Source organism: Anabrus simplex, chromosome 1, assembly GCF_040414725.1.
Source record: "Anabrus simplex isolate iqAnaSimp1 chromosome 1, ASM4041472v1, whole genome shotgun sequence".
NCBI lineage: Eukaryota > Metazoa > Arthropoda > Insecta > Orthoptera > Tettigoniidae > Anabrus > Anabrus simplex.
In genome coordinates this window covers 1,791,773,096-1,791,794,508 of record NC_090265.1, presented here as the reverse complement: position 1 = coordinate 1,791,794,508, position 21,413 = coordinate 1,791,773,096, and the positions used below count along the sequence as shown (strand labels likewise).

General features: G+C 37.7%; 1 protein-coding gene across 1 annotated transcript in view; it reads left to right on the top strand.

Moving 5' to 3' along the window:
• Positions 1-21,413, top strand: part of LOC136858772 (zinc finger-containing ubiquitin peptidase 1) — a 175,788-nt gene that overhangs the window by 106,162 nt on the left and 48,213 nt on the right. Inside the window, exons 8-9 of the mRNA XM_067138564.2 lie at positions 7,682-7,809; positions 12,895-13,118. Coding sequence (XP_066994665.2) covers positions 7,682-7,809; positions 12,895-13,118 — 352 coding nt within the window. The remainder of the gene's footprint in view (positions 1-7,681; positions 7,810-12,894; positions 13,119-21,413) is intronic.

Below are 21,413 nucleotides of genomic sequence, written 5' to 3'. Positions count from 1 at the left end.
TCTGTACTACATTCAAACTAGTCAATAAGGATCATACAATCATGTTAACCTATCATGGTTAAGTTTATCAACGCTACTCTTTTGTCGGAAATTACCCAGAACAAATTGAGCTGCTTTTCTTTGGATTTTTTCTAGTTCTCAAATCACGTAATCCTGCTGAAGGTCCCATACATTGGAACTATACTCTAGTTGGGGTTTTACCAGAGACTTACTTCCCCTCCCCTTTACATCATTAGTACAACCCCTAAATACCCTCATAACCATGACCAGAGATCTGTATCCTTTATTTAAAGTACCATTTATGTGATTACCCCAATGAAGGTCTTTCTGATATTAACACCTAGGTACTTACAGTGATCCGCATGAAGAACTTTCATCCCGTCAACGCAGTAATTAAAACTGAGAGGACTTTTCTTATTAGTGAAACTCACAACTTGACTTTTAACCCTGTTTACCATCATACCATTGCCTACTGTCTATCTCTCAACATTATCAAGGTCTTTTTGCAGTTGCTCACAATCTTGTAACTTATTTATTACTCTATACAATTGAAATGCTGCAGTATGAAATTCATAAAATTTTGCCAATTCTGTTGTAAAGTTATTATGCAATGTCCAGCCTGTGTATGTCCAGGTTAAGTATAATCTATACTATTTTTGTGTTGTCTATATGAGTTGGCAATTGTTCACTTGAATTACAAGGAAGAGATAATCTTATTTTTGATTTGACCCAGACGGTATTTCGATTTCATAGCAAGTTAAGGCTTTCTGGGAAAGACGTTCAGACTAAAGCATTTGCTCACTTCAAATGTTTGATGAAAATTACTCAAAGCCTTCCTGACGTTCAGGTGGAAACTGAAAATTGCATGAGTAAAATGTCTGGCCTTGCTGAAGAAATCAGTGGCAGATTTAGTGATTTCGGATTACTTAAACCTTTATTTTAATTCTTGGAAAATCTTTTTGCTGTTAATGTTGTGGGCGATGGCTGCCCTGTTTCATCACCAATAACAAAGGATACAGCAGCTGTAGAGTTGGAGCTACTAGAACTGCAAGAGGATGAAGGACTAAAAGGACTCAAACGAAGTGGCGTTTTTACCATAGAAGTTCGGAAGAATGTTCCAAAAAATACCCACTAACAAAAGAGTGTGCTAAGAGACTTATCTCAATCTTTTGGACTACTTATGTATGTGAATCACGGTACTCAGTGCTTAAATTCATTAAATCTAAATATTGATTTGAACTAACTGATGAGCATTTATGTGAACTTGTCCAAACTGCGCTTACCAATTATCAGCCAGATTTCAAAAAACTAACAACAAAAATGAACACTCAAAAAAGCACTTCTCAAAAGTAAAATCTCATATTGCTTGATGTGTACCTGAACAGTAATGTTCCGTATAGTGTAGAAAATAAATGTTCCTTCATTTGTAATAAAATGGAAAACGTGTCTTCATTTTATAAATCATTTTCTAAACATGCTCCCAATTTTGTCTCCTAAATTTGCGGCTCCCAAAATTACGGTTAGTGGCCATCCCTGATATATAAATATGAGAAGAAAGTATCAAAAGTTATGAAAAACACAAGAGAACAAATATGTAAACAATTGCTTGGGGGCCCATAAAAATATCCGAATATTATTGCAGATCACACTCTTTCTAAAACAAATGTTAGTAGAAGCCAGTGGGTTAAACATTATTTTCTGGTCACACTCTTAGACAGTGAATTGGAGGTTACACTTGACCATGTGCAACTGCAAGGAATGACTTTGACTGCCATTTTGAATCCGACAAAACTTCGACCAATCATAGGTAATATATTTCAATTAATCTGTATTGAAGAGCAATATAGTGTAAAACAAAAGCTAAAAGTTTCCACCTTCTTTTTCTACTGCTTCTCCCACACCTGTGGGGTCATGGGTGCGAACTGCGTCGCACATGTGGATTAGGCCCTGTTTTACGGCCGGATGCCCTTCCTGACGCCAACCCTATATGGAGGGATTTAATTACTATTGCGTGTTTCTGTGGTGGTTAGTAGTGTGGTGTGTTGTATGAATATGAAGAGGAGAGAGTTGGGACGGAGGCAGAATAATTGATCAGAAATGATTAAGCCCTTAAGTGGGTATGACGTCTTTAGACGTTTTCACGCTGGGCTTCTACAGTGGGTAAGACGGGATTAGTCGATCGTAAAATTTATCGCGTAGGTATTTTGACGGTGAAGGCATACGGCGTGTCCATGGAATCTATCGCATTAGTTGATATGTTTTCCACGAGATCACGCTGTGTATTGTTTTTTAGAGCTGTCACCGCTTCGCGAAATGCATTTGTTTTGGCGCCTTGCACGAAGTTCCCGCGCAGCCATTTATGTCGCGAAGCGTGACTTCCAAACGTAAAGTAGATCGGCTTGATTGTGCGGGTATTTCGACAGTTCCGAAGGTGTATTGTGTGTTGGTCCCAAGGGAAGAGGAAGGAAACATCATACTGGTGTCCTGACTGTGAAAAGGCTTTGTGTGTAACACCATGTATCCGCCTATATCACACAGATAACAATCTACAAAACCTATAATCATCCTGATTCAGAACAATGTAAATAATGTTAGTAACAAATTTGGATTCATAACAATGTAAATAATGTACATAATGTTAGTATCATATTACTGAAGAATAATTACTATCGTATTAGATTAAACTAATTGTGTACACTTTTATGAAGGAAATATTTAAATATCACAAAGTGGGGAAAAAGTACCCATGGCAGGTTACGCATGTGGAGAATTTAGTACCCAGTTAAGGGGTTAAAATCCCTAACCCGGCCGGGAATCGAACCCAGGACCCTCTGAATTGAAGGCCAGTATGCTGACCATTCAGCCAATGAGTTGGACTAAAAATTTCGACCTGTTGTTGTTTGAGTCATCAGTCCATAGACTGGTTTGATGCAGCACTCCATGCCACCCTATCATGTGCTAACCTTTTCATTTCTACGTAACTATTGCATCCTACATCTGCTCTAATCTGCTTGTCATATTCATAGCTTAGTCTACCCCTACCATTCTTACCAACTACATTTCCTTCAAAAACCAACTGAACAAGTCCTGGGTGTCTTAAGATGTGTCCTATCATTCTATCTCTTCTTCTCGTCAAATTTAGCCAAATCGATCTCCTCTCACCAATTCGATTCAGTATCTCTTCATTCGTGATTCGATCTATCCATCTCACCTTCAGCATTCTTCTGTAACACCACATTTCAAAAGCTTATATTCTCTTTCTTTCTGAGCTAGTTATCGTCCATGTTTCACTTCAGTACATTGCCATGCTCCACACGAAAGTCTTTAAAAACATCTTTCTAATTCCGATATCAATGTTTGAAGTGAATAAATTTCTTTTCTTAAGAAAGCTCTTCCTTGCTTATGCTAGTCTGCATTTTATGTCCTCCTTACTTCTGCCATCGTTAGTTATTTTACTACCCAAGTAACAATATTCATCTACTTCCTTAAGACTTCATTTCCTAATCTAATATTTCCTACATCACCTGCCTTCGTTCGACTGCACTCCATTACTCTTGTTTTGGACTTATTTATTTTCACCTTGTACTCCTTACCCAAGACTTCATCCATACCATTCAGCAACTTCTCGAGATCTTCTGCAGTCTCAGATAAAATAACAATATCATCAGCAAATCTCAAGGTTTTGATTTCCTCTCCTTGGGCTGTGATTCCCTTTCCAAATTCCTCTTCGATTTCCTTTACTGCCTGTTGTATGTAAAAGAAGGGGGAGACAAACTGCAGCCTTGCCTCACTCCTTTCTGGATTGCTGCTTCTTTTTCAAAGCCCTCGATTCTTATCACTGCAGACTGATTTTTATACAGATTGTAGATAATTCTTCGTTCTCGGTATCTGATCCCTATCATCTTCAGAATCATAAATAGCTTGGTCCAATCAACATTATCGAATGCCTTTTCTAGATCTACGAATGCCATGTACGTGGGCTTGTCCTTCTTGATTCGATCATCTAAGATCACGTTAAAAATTAAATAATTGAAAAAGAGGTTCAACCTATTCAATACATAAAAGAAAGAAATGTAGTGATTAGATTCTTATTTAATAGTAACTATAAATGAGACCCGTTTCGACCCTAATCCAGGTCATCGTCAGCCGTAAAAACATGTAAAACAATGTATATGAAAAAGAAAAGGATTAAGTGAACTCTGGATCGGTATAAGATGAAACATAAATTAACGATGGGGGTAGAAATTGTGAGTCACTTAGAAGAAAACAGTACGTAATATTAAGAATGGTAGTATGGCACACGCAATGATAGGCGAAGTCTCACAATGTTTATGAATATTGGAGAACGGTCAAATGGGTCAGTTTCCACACTCTGTCAGGCACAAAGTCACAACACTATCAAATAATATATGAAGATCATAATTAACTTGAAGTCGCAGACGAATAGATTTGTAGAAGCAAACTGCCAGCTCCCGGTGATCAGCGCGGCACATTCAAGGTCATGCGCTGCGGTCTCGAACGCCAAAGTAGAATGGAGAATATCCTGAAGGTCCAGTATTTGTCTCGGTAGCGGGAAGTTAAGTACGTATATATAGAAATATACAATGCAAATCAGTATAATTGAATGAGTACTTGTGCATCTAAGATCAGACGTAAAGTCAGGATTGCTTCACGTGTTCCTACATTTCTTCTGAAGCCAAATTGATCTTCTCCCAACTCAGCTTCAACTTGTTTTTCCATTAATCTGTAAATAATACGTGTTAAAATTTTGCAGGCATGAGATACTAAACTAATGGTGCGGTAGTTTTCACACCTGTCAGCACCGGCTTTCTTGGGAATAGGTATAACAACATTCTGCCGAAAATCGGATGGGACTTCTCCTGTCTCATACACCTTGCACACTAAATGAAATAACCTTGCCGTGCTGGTTTCTCCTAAGGCAGTCAGTAATTCAGAGGGAATGTCATCAATTCCAGGTGCCTTGTTCCTATTTAGGTCACTCACAGCTCTGTCAAACTCTGACCTCAAAATTGGGTCTCCCATTTCATCAGCGTCAACAGCCTCTTCATGTTCCAGAATCAAATTATCTACATCTTTACTTTGATACAACTGTTGGATATGCTCCTGCCCTCTTTCTGCTTTGTCTTCTTTCCCTAGAAGTGGCTCTCCATCTGAGCTCTTAATATTCATGCACCTAGATTTCCTTTCTCCAAAGGTTTCCTTGATTTTCCTGTATGCAGCATTTACCTTTCCCAGGACCATACAGCCTTCAACATCCTTGCACTTTTACAGCCATTCTTCCTTAGCTACCTTGCACTTTCTATCCACTTGATTCTTTAGTCGCCTGTATTCTTTTCTGCCCTCTTCATTTCTAGCATTCTTGTATTTTCGTCGTTCATCAATAAGGTCTAGTATCTCCTGAGTTATCCACTGATTCTTAGTTGATCTTTTCTTCCTTCCTAACATTTCTTCAGCAGCACTACTGACTTCATTTTTCATTAGTCTGCTTTCTTCCTCTATAGTGTTTCCTTCAGCCTTTCCATTTAGTCCTTGTGCAACATGTTCCTTGAAACAATCCCTCACACTCTTTTCTTTCAACTTGTCTAGATCCCATCTTTTTGCATTCTTTCCTTTCTTCAATTTCTTCAACTTCAGATGGCATTTCATGACCAACAAGTTGTGGTCAGAGTCCACGTCTGCTCCTGGGAAAGTTTTGCAATCCAACACCTGGTTTCTGAAACTCTGCCTAATCATAATGAAGTCTATTTGATACCTTCCAGTGTCTCCAGGTCTCGTCCACGTATACAGCCGTCGTTTGTGGTGTTTGAACCAAGTATTGGCAAGGACTAAATTATGATGAGTGCAGAATTCAACTAGCCGACTTCCTCTTTCGTTCCTTTGTCCCAATCCAAATTCTCCTACTGTACCACCTTCTCTTCCTTGGCCTACCACTGCATTCCAGTCTCCCATCACAATTAGATTCTCGTCACCTTTTACATATTGTATTAAATCTTCTATCTCTTCATGTGTTCTTTCGATTTCATCATCATCCACTGAACTAGTAGGCATATAGACCTGCACTATTGTGGTGAGCATTGGTTTGGTGTCTATCTTGACGACAATAATTCTTTCACTATGCTGGTTGTAGTAGCTTACTCCCTGCCCTATTTTCTTATTAAACCAACTCCTGCATTTCCCCTGTCTGATTTTGTGTTGATAATTCGGTAGTCGCCTGACCAAAATACTTGTTCTTCCTGCCAACGTACTTCACTTATACCAACTACATCTAACTTTAGCCTATCCATCTCCCTTTTCAGATTCTGTAACCTACCACAACAATTCGAACTTCTAACTTTTCACGCTCCGACTCGCAGAATGTCGGTATCCATCTTCCTGATGATCGCCCCCTCTCGTGTAGTCCCCACCCGGAGATCCGAATGGGGGACTAGTTTACCTCCGGAATATTTTACCCGGGAGGAAACCATCATCAGTACATCATTCATACAGAGAGAGCTGCATGTCCTCGGGAGGTAGTTACGGCTGTAGTTTCCCGTTGCTTTCAGCCGTATAGCAGTATGAACACAGCTAAGCCATGTTGAGTATTATTACAAGGCCGTATCAGTCGATCATCTAGATTGCCGCCCTTGCAACTACCGAAAGGCTGCTACCCTCCTTTCGATGAACCATTCGTTAGTCTGGTCTCTCAACAGATACCCATCCGATATGGTTGCACCTGCGGCTCGGCTATCTGCGTCATTGGGACACGCAAGTCTCCCCACCGTGGCAAGGTCACATAGTTCACAATACTAAAACTTGGACCAACTCGAGTGATCGAGTCGAAACTCGAAGGTGGGTGTTTCAACATTCACACCATCTTTGCGCTTTTAGGGATGCAAATGCCAGTCCACTTTCTGACAGATTTTAATTTTGTCTTCATTAATAAGGAATTTCACAACTTTTTCTGTATCCATAACTGGGCTATCACAAGACAAATATACACCACGCTAGCCTAGTCAACTTCACACGATGATGTTCCTAATTCAGAGATAGACTATCACGCGACAAACATTCGCTACCCTTCACTGTACCAGTCAGCACGAAATAAACTTCTAACTTCTGAATGGAATGCAAAATACAAGCACAAACGGGCTCACTCTGCTATTCAACAATCTCGCTGCTAACAGACAAGCAAAACTGAACATTCCTTGTTCCCCGAAGGTGCAACTTATCCTGTGAAGTTCAGGAATTCAAGGCCCTTCCCCATAATCATGCAACTGTGGCGACGTTCTTCCCCAAGTTGAAAATCATGTTTCTTTCACAAGGGATGACAATGTTTTCAGGGCTAGGAAAAATGTGATTGTACTAAGTGGTAATAGCAAAAATTCGTGACTCAATAAGTGAGGTATATTTACTGTATATAGATTTAATGCGATGAGTATTGAGACTTAGAATTTATGATGTGCAAAGCAGGAAAAGCAGGTTTTACTGTGTAAGGATTTTCTTTTTCACTAAGGAGATTGTTTTAAAACTCAGACATAATTGTAATAATTCTGAGTTATAAATAGATCAGATTGTTCCCCTTGAATTACATAAAAGTAAATTCTAGCAGTCTTAAGCATCTTTTAAGACCTGAAAATTTTTGAAATATTGCATCCTTATATTTATTTTATTTTTTTGACAGATGTCAGTTAGTGGATTTCCATCGACCTACAAGCCCTGATGGGAGCCATCCTGATCTCTTCAATTGGGTACTAGAGTATTTTCAAAAGAATGAAGAATTTAAACCACCTCTGTACCTGCAGCATCAAGGTATGTGCATGTGATAGAACCTCGCTGAAAATTAATATTATTTGAATAATTGTCCCTCTTGAATAATGCATGTAGCTGATTTGTTACAGTGTTCATAAAAAAAGTAAGAATATAAACTTTGCTATTTTTTTTATTAGATAGGAGGGTTTTAAATTTATGTTGTGCAATGCAAGGCAAAATGCTTTGAACCAATGACAAGTTGGGAATACCTTTGCTTCTCAAAAGACCCCCTGTGGGTGGGAGACGCAGATGAAGAATACACCCACGGTATCCCCTGCCTGTCGTAAGAGGCGACTAAGAGGAACGTCCAAGGGATGATGGATTTTGAACTGTGAGATTACCTGTGATTAGTACCACTATGTGAGGAACACCTTGGTTCTACTCTACCAGCCATTTCTAACATTATGAGGGGCCAGTGACCTGGATTTTGAACTTCGTTAGGCAACAAGCATAATTGATTTAGGATTTTGTTTTGGAAGCGTCCCTTGTTCAGTTTATACTATTGTTTTATGGCGGGGGGAAGGGGGGTGCATTGCGGGTCGAATCCACTGATTAAGTTCATTATCATTGTTCATTATTGTGTTTTTTAAATCTAGTCAATGGATGGATTTTGGAATTATTTTAACTTTCAGTATTGTGAGTTGATCCGCCGATTATTTTAAATTATATTCATTGTTCATCGTTATGATCATTATGTTTTGAATTCTGGTCAGTGGATGAATTTTAGAATTTTAATTGTCATTAAATTTAATCTCACCAATGACCTAGATCAGGGCCTCTCAGGTACAGGAAACGACTTCACTAGGTTGATCAGAGTGCAAAACCTCACTCCACTTTCCATACACCTGTCTCACCCGTTTGGCCTCTATCCGCCTTCTTCACCTTTCCCGCTGAACTCCGCTTACTGCGAAATGTTTATGTACGGTGAGCGGAGACACTGTTGTATGGGACATTGTTACAGGTGTTGAAACACTCTTCTTTCAATTTGGTTTGAGCAGACAATTTATCTTCTCTAGCTCTTCTTTTCCTTTATCTATGCAATTATACCAGTTATGTATGGAACAAGGGACCGGCTGACAGCAATTCTGAGAGCCTTCTTTAAATTACAATCAGAAATAGGCCTTTTCGCATGCAATCTAGTTTTTGTACTATTCAAAACAGGAAAAAGGAACTTTCACATATGCACATGGAACCAAACATAGAAATAATCTTAGCTGCTTCTCGATGCAGCTTAGGAAAATCTTCCTTCGACAAATTATCGTAGAATTTGAGCAAAGCCTTTGTATTGAAAAATAGATCTTTTTGACAATCACATAATTATTGTCCCACGGATTAAGCATTTGGCTTTATTGTCAAGACTGACAACAACAACAACAAAAATGAAAGTTCCCAGTTTGATTGAAACGGTTCTTCGGAAGTCTTTGCTTTCTTCAAAACAGGTTGCTCCATTATTATGTTGTTGTTTACGCTTATCTGTTTCGCCGATAAACAAGTCGTCTGTCACCGAACGCTTCATCGTTCTCAGCCCACTACACCATCTGAGTTAAGCCGAGTCGGACCGATGCACAGTGCACAGAGCCTCTGCACATCAATTTGCACATGTAAGATTTTTGGGCATTGGAGAGGCCTTGACCTAGATGTTTGGCCCCTTAAAACAACAGCAATCATCATCATCATCATCATCTTCTCAGAAGAAACTATTCTCATAATCTCGGAAGGTTTGAAGACTTACCGTCATTTCATGCCGCTGTATAAGGAAAGATATAATGATGTTTTAACACAATCTCGTTTGAATTCACCATAGCCATATACATTTTGTCAGTTCCATGGTGAACTTCCTGAACTGGCATTTCTCGGGCCAGCAACCCTGCTAAGGTAACAAGTAAACCTTACAGCCAGTGGTCTCAGCGCCGAGTGTTGGGCGGTGGTAAATAACCTGATCACCTGAGGTGACCAACAGCTTTGGGCGGATGAGTTTCCTTAGGTAGGGCGGTGGTCCCACCAATGTATAATACTAGGCACGTAAGGCTATACACTAAAAGACAAATATCGCCGCCCTGTTCTCTGTTTTGTAATGGCTCATCACTGCTGCCAACTTGACTGGTTACTTATTGAAATTCTGAGACATTACCATCGACAAACTGACCTCAACGTAAGTATCAGTAATGATAACGAATAATCAGTCAAGATATTCATAATTAAGTTGGTTTTCAAGCTTAATGAGGAATTAAAGGACACACACTCCCTCTCATCTTCACTCAGTTTATTTTGATATACATGTTACTATAATTGTATTCTTTGGTGCTTGCCTTACGTAAATAATTCAGCTCCCTTCTTGAAATTTGCTATTGTTTGTCAGACTGAAGAGATGCCATTCTGTAATAATACACACAAACAAATATCGAACGCCGTGGGGAGTTCCCATACGTTCTTTCCCATGTAAGGTGCGAGTTGTAGAGCTGTGATGATGATGGCAGGTCTACCATTATAATGAAACTTCCCAACTCGATTGTGAATTTCAGTCGGCAAGTGTGCCTGCCTTGCCTACTGCCGGTCAAAATCGATTTGGGGAGTTTTCTTTAAAATGGCAGGCCACCTTTCCTACTTCCAGACACATTCCAGTTGAGGAGCTATCATTATAATGGCAGGCACCTTTATGACTGCCAGTCAGAATTGAGTTATGTTGTTATCATAATGACAGGCCCTTTTCCCTAATGCCAGTCAACTTACTACCAGTCAATCTCGAGTTGGCGAGTTTCGATTATAATACCAGGCCACTTTGCCAAATGCCAGTCACATTTTAAATGGCGGGCCAATGACCTAGATGTTAAGCCCCTTTAAACAAAAATCATCATCATCATCATCATCATCATCATCATCATCATTTTAAATGGATAAACTTGTTTATAATGGTGTACACCCTTGCCTTCTGCCAGACAAAATCGCATGCTCCATTGCCTCTTACTACTCAAACTGAGAAGGGAATTCTTCATTAAAATGGTAGGCCCTCCTTATTAATGCCAGTTACACAGGAGTTGAAGAAGGACTGCACTCCTACTGCCAGTCAAAGTAGATGTGGGGAGAATTGATTAGAACAGGAGATGACCTCCTGCTGACAGTCACTATCAATTTGTAAAGCATTAATAATAATGAGATACACCCTTTCTAGATCGCTACAAATCGACTTCTATGAATATAGATCGATATACGAAGGTATATGCACGCTTACAATATAGCATTCATTCATTTACAGATTTACTGCTCCTAAAGGGTACATCATATCAACAAACGGTTTGCACCATCAGACGCCCCTTTTCTCCTTCTACATGTTTGGTTCTAAAACATTCTCTCATATCTTCCTTATTTATGGGTTAAATTGATTTTGAAAATTTGGATAGGGTGAAATTTTGGTACATTTTTAACACTTTACTTTATTTTCTGCATACTTATGTATAAGCTAGAATCGTGACATTTGGTTCACATATGGCCTTCGATCGTGTCAATATGTGTACCAAACTTGACGACTTTATCTCTCCTGTAACTGTGTCAAACAATGTAATATAGTGTAAAAATCACCAAATTTACGAACAGTCTAGAAATACAGCCAAATCTAACATATAAGGGAGAGACATACGACAAAAAGTCATAGGACCAAAGTTATAGATTACTCCAAATTGAACGGAGATTGTGCCATCCGTTTTGTGATATGACTTACCGTTTAACCATCAAATACACCAAAAGGATTTGCTCAGTCATTAAAATTGCCTCCATATTTCAATATTTTTCGGGGGTAAAAAGTGAAAAATTTTAACATCTTGGAATTTTTCCATCAGTTACATGCTAAAAGCTATAATTTTGCCAAATTACAATTGTCTAGCTCGTCTGGCAGATTGTTTTGCCATCTTGATTTGTTGGAAGGGGGATAAAAATTAGGAAATTCCTGAATTTTTTAGCCTACAAAACCCATAGGTTGTCGCTTTGGATAAATTATACTACTGCATTCTAATGCTAAGTCCAAAATTTGAGGCCTCTCAGCATGCCCCCCTTCAGGGAACTTTGAGAATTTTCAATTTCCTACGGATCCTGGGGTCATCAGCTTCTCCGGTGCCAAGTTTCAAATTTCTGAGATTTCTGGAAGTGCCTCATTAATTCATGTCTATTTTCATTTTTATACCTTTGTATATAGATTGCTCCAGATTGACTTGCTTTTATATGTATATATGTACATATGCCATGAAGTCAGTAAGAATACACAAAGGCTAAGTCTGCAGACCTTACCAAAGTCATGACAAGACAAGGTTAGATTAGGTTGATAACAAAATTTCCTTCCATTTGAACTGAACTGATCTTTATAGAGGAGGTGATGTTTCTTTTGTTTCAGAGGAGTTCTTGCAGATTTCTCTTGCTTCTTATGACATCCTAATCGAATTCTAGAAGTATTGAACGAAATGAGACCGTAATTAATAAAATGCCATGTTCCCTCATTTCACACAAAGTACGTTATTAAATGCATTATTCAAACATGCCACAATTCTACTTAGCTGGTATTACTCAAACAGATTTACAGTACCCCAGAAAAAGAAGATGTAACACTAGTGATATTAACAATACGGCAGTGGCGATTTGTAATTCTCGCAAATCATGAAAAAACCACGACTGTACAGTGCCAACATGCCAGATTAACAGTAACTGTAAGACGTCGTATTGCAAGTAGGGTCCTAAACTGAATGGTTAGCGACACTGATTGAACCCAACAGTAAGAAAATCACTAAAAATATCTACCTTCAGTATTAACAGGGGAGAAAGAGTGAGGTGTACTCTTAGTGTATACGCTTACTTGCCAGAGAGTATAGGAAATGATACTGGAACCCATCGAGTAGAATCTGACCCCTGTATTATCAGATTACCAATTTAGATGAGCCAGAACATTTAGTAAGCAACTTGTCTGACAAACTGAAGTAGGTATTAATCTGATTGATAACAGTACCTATAAAAAATATTTTAGTGTGTTTTCTAGATACACGCACTTACGTTCTATCTATAGATCCATTACTACAGTCACTAACAGAAGTATTTTATATCTAGGTCACAGTCGCACAATTGTTGGTGTTGAGCAGCTGAAGGATGGTGGACTATGCTTACTGGTATTTGATCCAAGCCACTCCCCCCATCAGATGGCTCAATTTCGCAATACTGCCACCTCCACGTCGGCTATGAGGCTCATTCGGAAGACTTTGGCTGCCATGAAGGCACGTCAGTATCAAGTTGTGGCTGTATGTGGCATCATGGATACAGAATATGAATATCAGGTGACTAGCGCTTGTAATTTTTAACAGCCGTACGTTATGGCTGTAAATGGTTGTTTCCACCTAGAACATATCCAATACAGTTGAAAATCAAAGTTATGTCTTAAATTTGTCTAGTACAGTGAAGTGTTATTATAATAAACACTGAAGTAATGAACATTTTCTAGTTTAACAAAATTATTTTCTGGTGCCCATATTTTATATGTAGAAAATGTCCATTTAATTAACAACATGACTTACTTGACTTCTTTCTTTTTGCTCTCTTTGGAACATTGGGAATTCACAAAGCTGTGCATCTCAGTCAATTGCTCATGATCTTCTTCACCTCTTTCCAGCTCTAACTTTTCTTTTTTTATTTTTTTATTCTAAGAGTGGGAAGGAAGCGACTGTGGTCTTATTTAAGGTGTGAAAATGCGAACCCATGGAAGACTGTCTTCAGGGCTGTCGACAGTGGGGTTCGAACACACTATCTCCCGAATTCAAGCTGATAGCTACGCGACGCAAAACGCGCTGCAACTTGCTTGGTCCAAGTTTCCTTCAAGCCAAAGGTCGTCAATTTAGAACCAGTCTGGCTATGCTTCATAAATTTTCCTTTTTTTTTTTTTTTTTCTTTTCTGACCTCCTTCCCAATTACTTGACGTCGGCACTAGTATGGATTGACTGGATGCCCTTCCAGTGTAAAAGTCTCTAATAATTTATTTTTTTTCGTTTAAATTGCACGAGGGATTCTTGTATTGATCTATATTGATGTAGATATTTTCTAGAATATAGAATATTTATTTTTTCATTTATTTATTTATTTATTTATTTATTTATTTATTTATTTATTTATTTATTTATTTATTTATTTTTGTGACAAAAGGTCCCATGAGTCTCTGGCTCGTGATAGGGACAATACAGTACATACTTTTCTTAAGGCGACACAATAATTACATTTCATATACAATAGCTTTTTCTGTAAAGTGACAAGTACATTTTTGGATAACTAAGACATTACTTTTTTGTAACATGTTAGGATCATAGTTTTTCAGAAGTATATTCAGATATTGCTTGGCTGAAATATATTAAATATGGACAATATATATATATTATTGTATTAATTAAAGCAAGTTATATAGAGATTATTTTAAGATATCTGTATAAGAGTAATATTCCTTCAGTTTTTCCTTAAAACATATAACTGATTTAGAGTTCTTTATAACAGGAGGCAACACATTACAGTATATTCCCTAAACAGTGATGATTCTATGCCTTTCACTCCATACTTTACTGAATTAGAATGAGAGGGATATATCCTTAATGATCTTCTAGTTTCATATCCATGAATTTCACTAAAATGGGAGAAGTTAACAGTAGAGTGGGTTAATTTCCTGTCTAGCTTATACATAAAGACTGCTGATGAAAATGCAATTTGTTTATGGAATGGCAGAATATTTGACTCTGAAAAAACTTCATGTGACGGTTTGAGCAAGGGGAATCCATACATGATTTTGATGGCTCTTTTTTGTAGGATTTCCAAATTATTAATATAATCTTTCCTACATCTTCCCCAAATAAAGCTTGTGTATGTTAGGTGTGGGTGGATCAGTGCATAATATATACACTTCAATTGTTGTTGAGAAAAATTACTGTACCTTAATCTGTGCATTCTTCTTATCAAAGGGGTAATTTTGCTGAATACATAATCAATATGGCTTTTCCAGGAAAGTGTTGAGTCTAATATTATACCAAGATACTTAGCTGAGTTGACTCGCTGTGTTACTTGGTCCTTTAGGGTAACAATTTTAGCCGCTGTGATCTTATGGGCTGTTTTACGAAGATTAAGTATTTTGTTTTAGTCACATTTATGATCATTTTTTGAGATAAAGCCCAGTCCGATAACTTGTTCAAGTCACAATTTATATCTTCCATAATTTGCGTTTCTCTTAGTCCTTTATAAGTTATTAAGATATCATCAGCAAATACTTTACATTTTCCCTTTAGTGTTATTATCTGTAAACTACTTCTTGCCAAGTCCTGCCCCCAGCATACAAGGCTAAAACCCCTTCCACATACATTCCTCCTCCCATCTATACCTCCCTCCAACTTTACCAACATCCACCACCACCAGTAACAAAACCTTGCCAGTCACAACACGACAGTTGAGATAAAGACTCCTCAACCAACAGATTCCGGACGGATAGCAGATATGTGTAAGTCCTGAGATAAGTTTTTAATTATTATTTTTATTTTGATTCGTTGTGCCCAACTGTGGAGCATGTTTGAACTTATTTTGCACAATGTTTCTTCTTCTTTTCTTCCCAATATCTCTTCATTTTTTCACTGTGTTCCTTTCTGCGTGTTTCTGTCCAGCCTGTATTTTTTCTTGTTGGTTTCTCTGCAAATTTATGTTTGTTTACTAAGCTTCTAAATTTCATTCTATTTTGAATGGTTTCGTCCTCAATACCCATTTCGTGTAGATCTTGTTGCAGATTTTCAGGTTTAGAGCTAGATTTAGAATTTTCTTTGTCAGCCTGTTGTTATCCATTCTGTGTAGGTGTCCGTAGAATTTTAGACTTCTTTCTGATGGTATCTGTGATTTTTTTCTGTGAATTGAAAAATTTCGTGTGGTTTCTTTTTCATCCAAATTCCATTTTCGAACTTTGGTCCTAGGATTTTTCTGAGAATTTTCCTCTCTTGTTTCTCAATGCTTTTCATTTGTGACCTGCCGCCAATGGTCAGTGTTTCAGATGCATAAAGTGCCTCTGGTTTGATGACTGTATTGTAGAGTCGTAATTTTGCATTTTTTGATGCTTGTTGTTTAAAGGGGCCTAACATCGAAGGTCATCGGCCCTTTGCATTTTTTGATATACATCTTTTGTTGTATCTGTTCCATGTGATTTTGTAAGCCCTTTGGAGTTTAGCAGTTCCTTCTTTGTTAGCTTCCTGATTTAACCCTGCTAGCTGAATAATTTCACCTAGATACTTGAATTTGTCTACTTGGGAAATTATTCCACATTTGGTGATTAATGGTTGATTGTCGAATCTTGATTTAGTTCCTTCCATAAACTGCGTCTTTTCAAATGAAATTTGAAGTCCGGTTTTTGCAGCTATTTCATGCAATTTTTCTATGGACTGGATTGCTTCTTGTCTGTTGTTTGAAAGGATCGCAAGGTCATCTGCGAAAGCTGAGCAATCAAGGTGAATTTTGTCTTTAAGAAGTCTGCCAATGTTTATACCTTTAGTTTCTTTTCTCCATTCACAAATCACTTTTTCCAAAACTAAATTGAATAGTAGTGGGGATAGTCCATCTCCCTGCCGGACACCAGTTCTGATTTCGAACGGTTCAGAAATTTCTCCCAAGAACTTAACTTTTGATGTTGTGTTGGTCAGAGTTTGTTTAATCAATTCTCTCGTTTTCCTGTCGACTTGAAATTCCTCTAGTATGTTGAACAGGGTCTGCCGATCTATGGAATCATACGCCTTTTTGAAGTCAACAAAGGTGATTACTGTTTGTTTGGTTTTGCGAATCTGTAGTATGGTTTTTAGGTTTAGGATTTGTTCTGCGCAGGATTTCCCTTTTCGGAATCCAGCCTGATAATCTCCAATCAGGTAGTCTGTTTGTTTCTCTAATCTATTAAGTAGAGCTTTAGAGAAGATTTTATATACGAGTGAGAGGAGAGAAATTCCTCTGTAGTTATTAATATCTGATTTGTCTCCTTTCTTGTGAAGTGGGTGAATCAATGCACATTTCCAATCCTCTGGAATTTCTTCAGAAAACCAGATGTCCTGTAAGATTTTTTGAATACTCTGGGCCAGTTTGTCACCACCAATTTTCAACATTTCAGCGATTATTCCATCTTCTCCTGGTGCTTTGTTGTCTGGATTAGGTGTTGGTTTTTCATAGGTGAATTGTTCTTTCGGAGATTCACAGTTTAAAAGGTCCATGAAATAGTTTGCTAGGAGTTCACAATTTCCCTTATTACTTGTTTCCTAAGTCTCATCTGTACGTTTGAAACAGAGACAAGGTGCCTGGTGATTGGATAATTCTTCTCTGAATGTTCTGTAGAAGTTCCATGTATTGTTTCTCTTGAAATCTTCTTTGATTTCTGCCAGTCTGTTTTGATCATATTTTCGTTTTTCAGATCTGATGATTTTTGAGGTTTGTTTCTGTGTTTTGAAGAATTCATCATGATTTTGATCAGTTTTATGAGAACTCGAGTTTAGCCAGGACCTAAGTCTGGCTTCTATTGCCTTGTCACAAGTGTCATTCCATCACCTGTGTTTGCGTTTCCTTCGGGGGTTGCTGATGTTTTCTGAAGCTTTCAAGAGTGTGTCCTTGAGTTCTAGCCAGTTTGAAGGAGCATCATTGGAGATATTCGCAAGGAAATTGTCTGAGTTCTGTCTCAGAAATTCAGGGTCGATTCTTGGGTTTCTGCTTGTTTTGGTTTTCTTCCTGTTGGGTTGAAACTTTACTTTAACAAGAGATAGGTGGTGGTCGGACTCAATAATTCCCTTTTTGACTTTAACATTCATAATTTCTTTTTTGTTTTTATTGGTTCTTTTGTGAGCAGGGTAAAGTCCTACAGTGGTCCTAAATTTCTTCTCTTTGCCAATTTGTGCATTGAAGTCCCCCAGCAAAATTTTGACATGATGTTTTGGAATTTTGGCTGTAGTTTCTTCTAGTAATTCCCAGAAGTCATCTACCTTCTGTGGGTCTTTTTGATTGTAATTGTTCATAGGTGCATGTGCATTGATTAGTGTATAAGCTTTGTTTCCTGATTTGATTGCCATTAGTGAAATTCTTTCAGAAGGAGATGTAAAGTATAATACCGAATTTGTGATATTTTTTCTCACTGCAAAACCAGTGCCAAATTGTAATATTTTGTTAGGGAGGAGGGTAGCTGGTTTACCTTTATAAATCCTATAGTTTCCTGATTCAAAATGATTTTTATCACTGTACCTAGTTTCTTGGAGTGCCAGAATTTGGATGTTGAGTTGGTCTAATGTGTCTGTTAAGTGCTTCAACTTTCCAATTTTGCGAAGAGTGTTGATGTTTAAAGTGCCAATAAAATGTTTTTCCTTTGGGCAAAGAGATTTGGGAAGCTCCGATACATTCCCGCATGATGTTCTTGGTCCCCCAGAATCCGATGACCGAGAAAACCTAGTATGAATACTAGGGCCTGGGGTAGTAGTATCATTAACTGACGTTGCCATCATGCTAGTAAGTTGAAGATAATGGGGAGATTGATCTTTGTCAATCTCATAGTTACAACTAAGGTATTGAGCCTCAGAGGTTGCCTCAAGATGTTTTCTGACTGTGCCTGTTTTTGGTCCGCGAGAGGTATTTTATTTCCCTCAAGCCCTCCGGACAAGTCCGGCGAGCCCCCCGATCCGCCACCTGGGACGCGCCCGATATTATTATTATTATTATTATTATTATTATTATTATTATTATTATTATTATTATTATTATTATTATTATTATTATTATTATTATTATTATTATTATTATTATTATTGCTGCTGCTGCAGAGTTATCCGTGGAAGTCAGAGGTGAAATAAGGTGCAGGCTGGAATGGGTCTAACTACAATTTCAAAAGATGAATTAAAATTTCAACAAGGTTGTATTTTCAAAACTTAACAGTGGTGACATAGAATTTTGAGCGTACAACAAATAACAAGAAGTTAAATCAGGTACACAACCAAGAGAAAAATTTAAACAGTTTCCACTAGGGGGAAATAACAAAGAAAATCAGGTACAATGCCGCTTTACAAGAAAGCACCAGTTAAGTGGTCTTTACAAATTCTGGGCTACGCGCCCAAATTCATCAATCCTTGAGCTCTCAGCTCACAATCACAAAATACCAAAGGGCAGAAAACCCTTAATTACATGGAACATTAGCTCCCAACTTTACATTTCAAGCCTCTCAAAGGCACTTTTACCACAACACCATAAAGAGCTGACCCGCTCTCGATCTTTCAAGCCTATAAAGGCAATAACAAACTTTTACGCAAACTGCCATCAAGGCATAATAAAGAAACAGGGGTATCTCGTACCCAATCTACTGGGCCTTAGTGTGCAAAAACCAGGTTAATTTAAATGGCCAAAACAAAAAGGATGGAGGCGTGAATTTGCACTCCTAAATCTACATTTTAAAACCTAAGTGGCGCTAGGCCAATACAGAGGGGCTAATCCCAAGCTAGGGAGGTGACTCGTATGAGAAAACTTTAATACATTAAGGAAGAGAAGAAACGGTTATGAAAACGTAGTCACCTCAATTTCAAATGAAGGGGAGCTTGAGAGGGTAAAGCACTCTCTATCCCCGAATTAAAGTTCAAGAAAACTGAAGTTTACCAGGAAAAGGGTTTACATGTTTAATAGTTTACATATGAAAGGTTTCGAACCCTCCCCGAGAGTTAAACTGCTGAGCTAGCACGAAATAAAGATGTTAAAAGGCCATTACCTTGTTGGAGATCTGTTGCCCGAAGAAAGATGCGCTTCCCGCCCCCTGCTACATATCCACACACTAAGCTAGATGTTACTGAAGTGGCCCGGAGACAAGAAAATCAGCAGTTTTTATACCCTCGTGGAAAGTTCGAGACCTTTCATGAATGATAACAACCCGCCCTCAAACTTTTATTGGCTACAGTACACAGTTACATACAAAATTTGAGAAGAAAGCCCCGATTGGCCGAAAATTAATTGCAGAAATTCCTGATTGGCTACATTCAAAACAGGCGGAAAGAAAGGATTAATATTGCCAACTCACAAATGACAGAACAAAATTTAGTAACGAGAAAACTTATGAATACAAAATTTCTCCAAGAAGGTACATTCCTTTACACCAGAGTGCGTTATTATAGTTCTTGGTAGAGACCTCTGTTAGAATCTGTCCACAGTTCTTGATTAATAAAAAACAAAAGCCAATCAAAAAACACACAGTGACATCTTCTGATAAACAGTAGAGTTAGTTCAGTTTTTAAAGTTCCGAGCTTCTCCTGTAGAGGAGTTTCAATTGGCGCAAGATTTGAACTTGCGTTGCGTAGAGGTGTACCGCCCGGCACAATTATTATTATTATTATTATTATTATTATTATTATTATTATTATTATTATTATTATTATTATTATTATTATTAGCCACATTGGAGCACTTGAATCTTCCATGTACACTTTTTCTTTGAAGGTTGTACTGTTTAATTCTTCTTATCTGCCCAGTAATTCTTAATTCGTCTGAAATCTCTACAGGTCTTCTGTGCATCATTTCAATTGAAAATTTGTGATTCATAAGGGTGATAATTTTATTCTTGTTCTCTGCATCTGTAATTTCGAGTCCAACTGTTTTGAGATCCTCTTGAATTTCTTTGCTCCAACGTCCTCCTGTCTTCTGTCCCAGATTTCCATCACTAGTTGTTGTAAAATCCTGTTTTCTGAAAATCGTCTTTTCAATAGATGTATTTTCTATATTTTTGCACAAGTTTGCTCTAATTTCTACCGGCTTATAATCCAGCAATACTGTTTTCATTACAGATTGTATGCTTCCATTTGACGGCACTCACTAATATCAACAGTACAAAATAGCAACTAAGTTAGAATAATCTTACCTCCAAAAATCAGTTACAACCAACATCAAAAAGTCAGCCCAAAGAAGATATTTTTAAGACATTAGTAATACATAACAAATTGTCATTTTATAGAAGGACATTTGTTACATTTGTCACAAGGAGCTTATAATAAGAGTAATTTTTGTATATTATTTTATCAGACTCTGTTTTTAAATATAACATACGTTTTAATTTAAATATCCACTAAAGAAAGTTTTGAAGAACTACAGGGGAATTACTCTAATATCCCATGTTGCTAAGATAACGGAAAGGATACTGGAAAGTAGAATAAGGTTGAGGGTTGATAATCAGATACAGGAAAATCAGTTTGGTTTCAGAAGTGGAAGGTCAACAATAGAGCCCATTTTCATTATGAGACAACTAATGGAAAAGCATTGGGAGTACGGGAATGATATGGTGATGACATTCATTGACATTGAAAAGGCATATGACAGTGTCCCCAGGACGAAAGTTTGGGACAGTCTGGTACAAAAAGGAATTGGACAGGAATTAATAAAAATGATCATGGCATTGTATAAGGAATGTTGTAGTTGCATGCAAACACAAGTTGGCAGGACAAGTTGGTTCAAAATAACTAGTGGGCTGAGACAGGGAAGTGTTCTATTACCAATCCTGTTTACAATAGTAATGGATGACATCATGAGAACAGCAAAAGCAGCATATGGATGAAGAGAAATGAACATGATGTTAT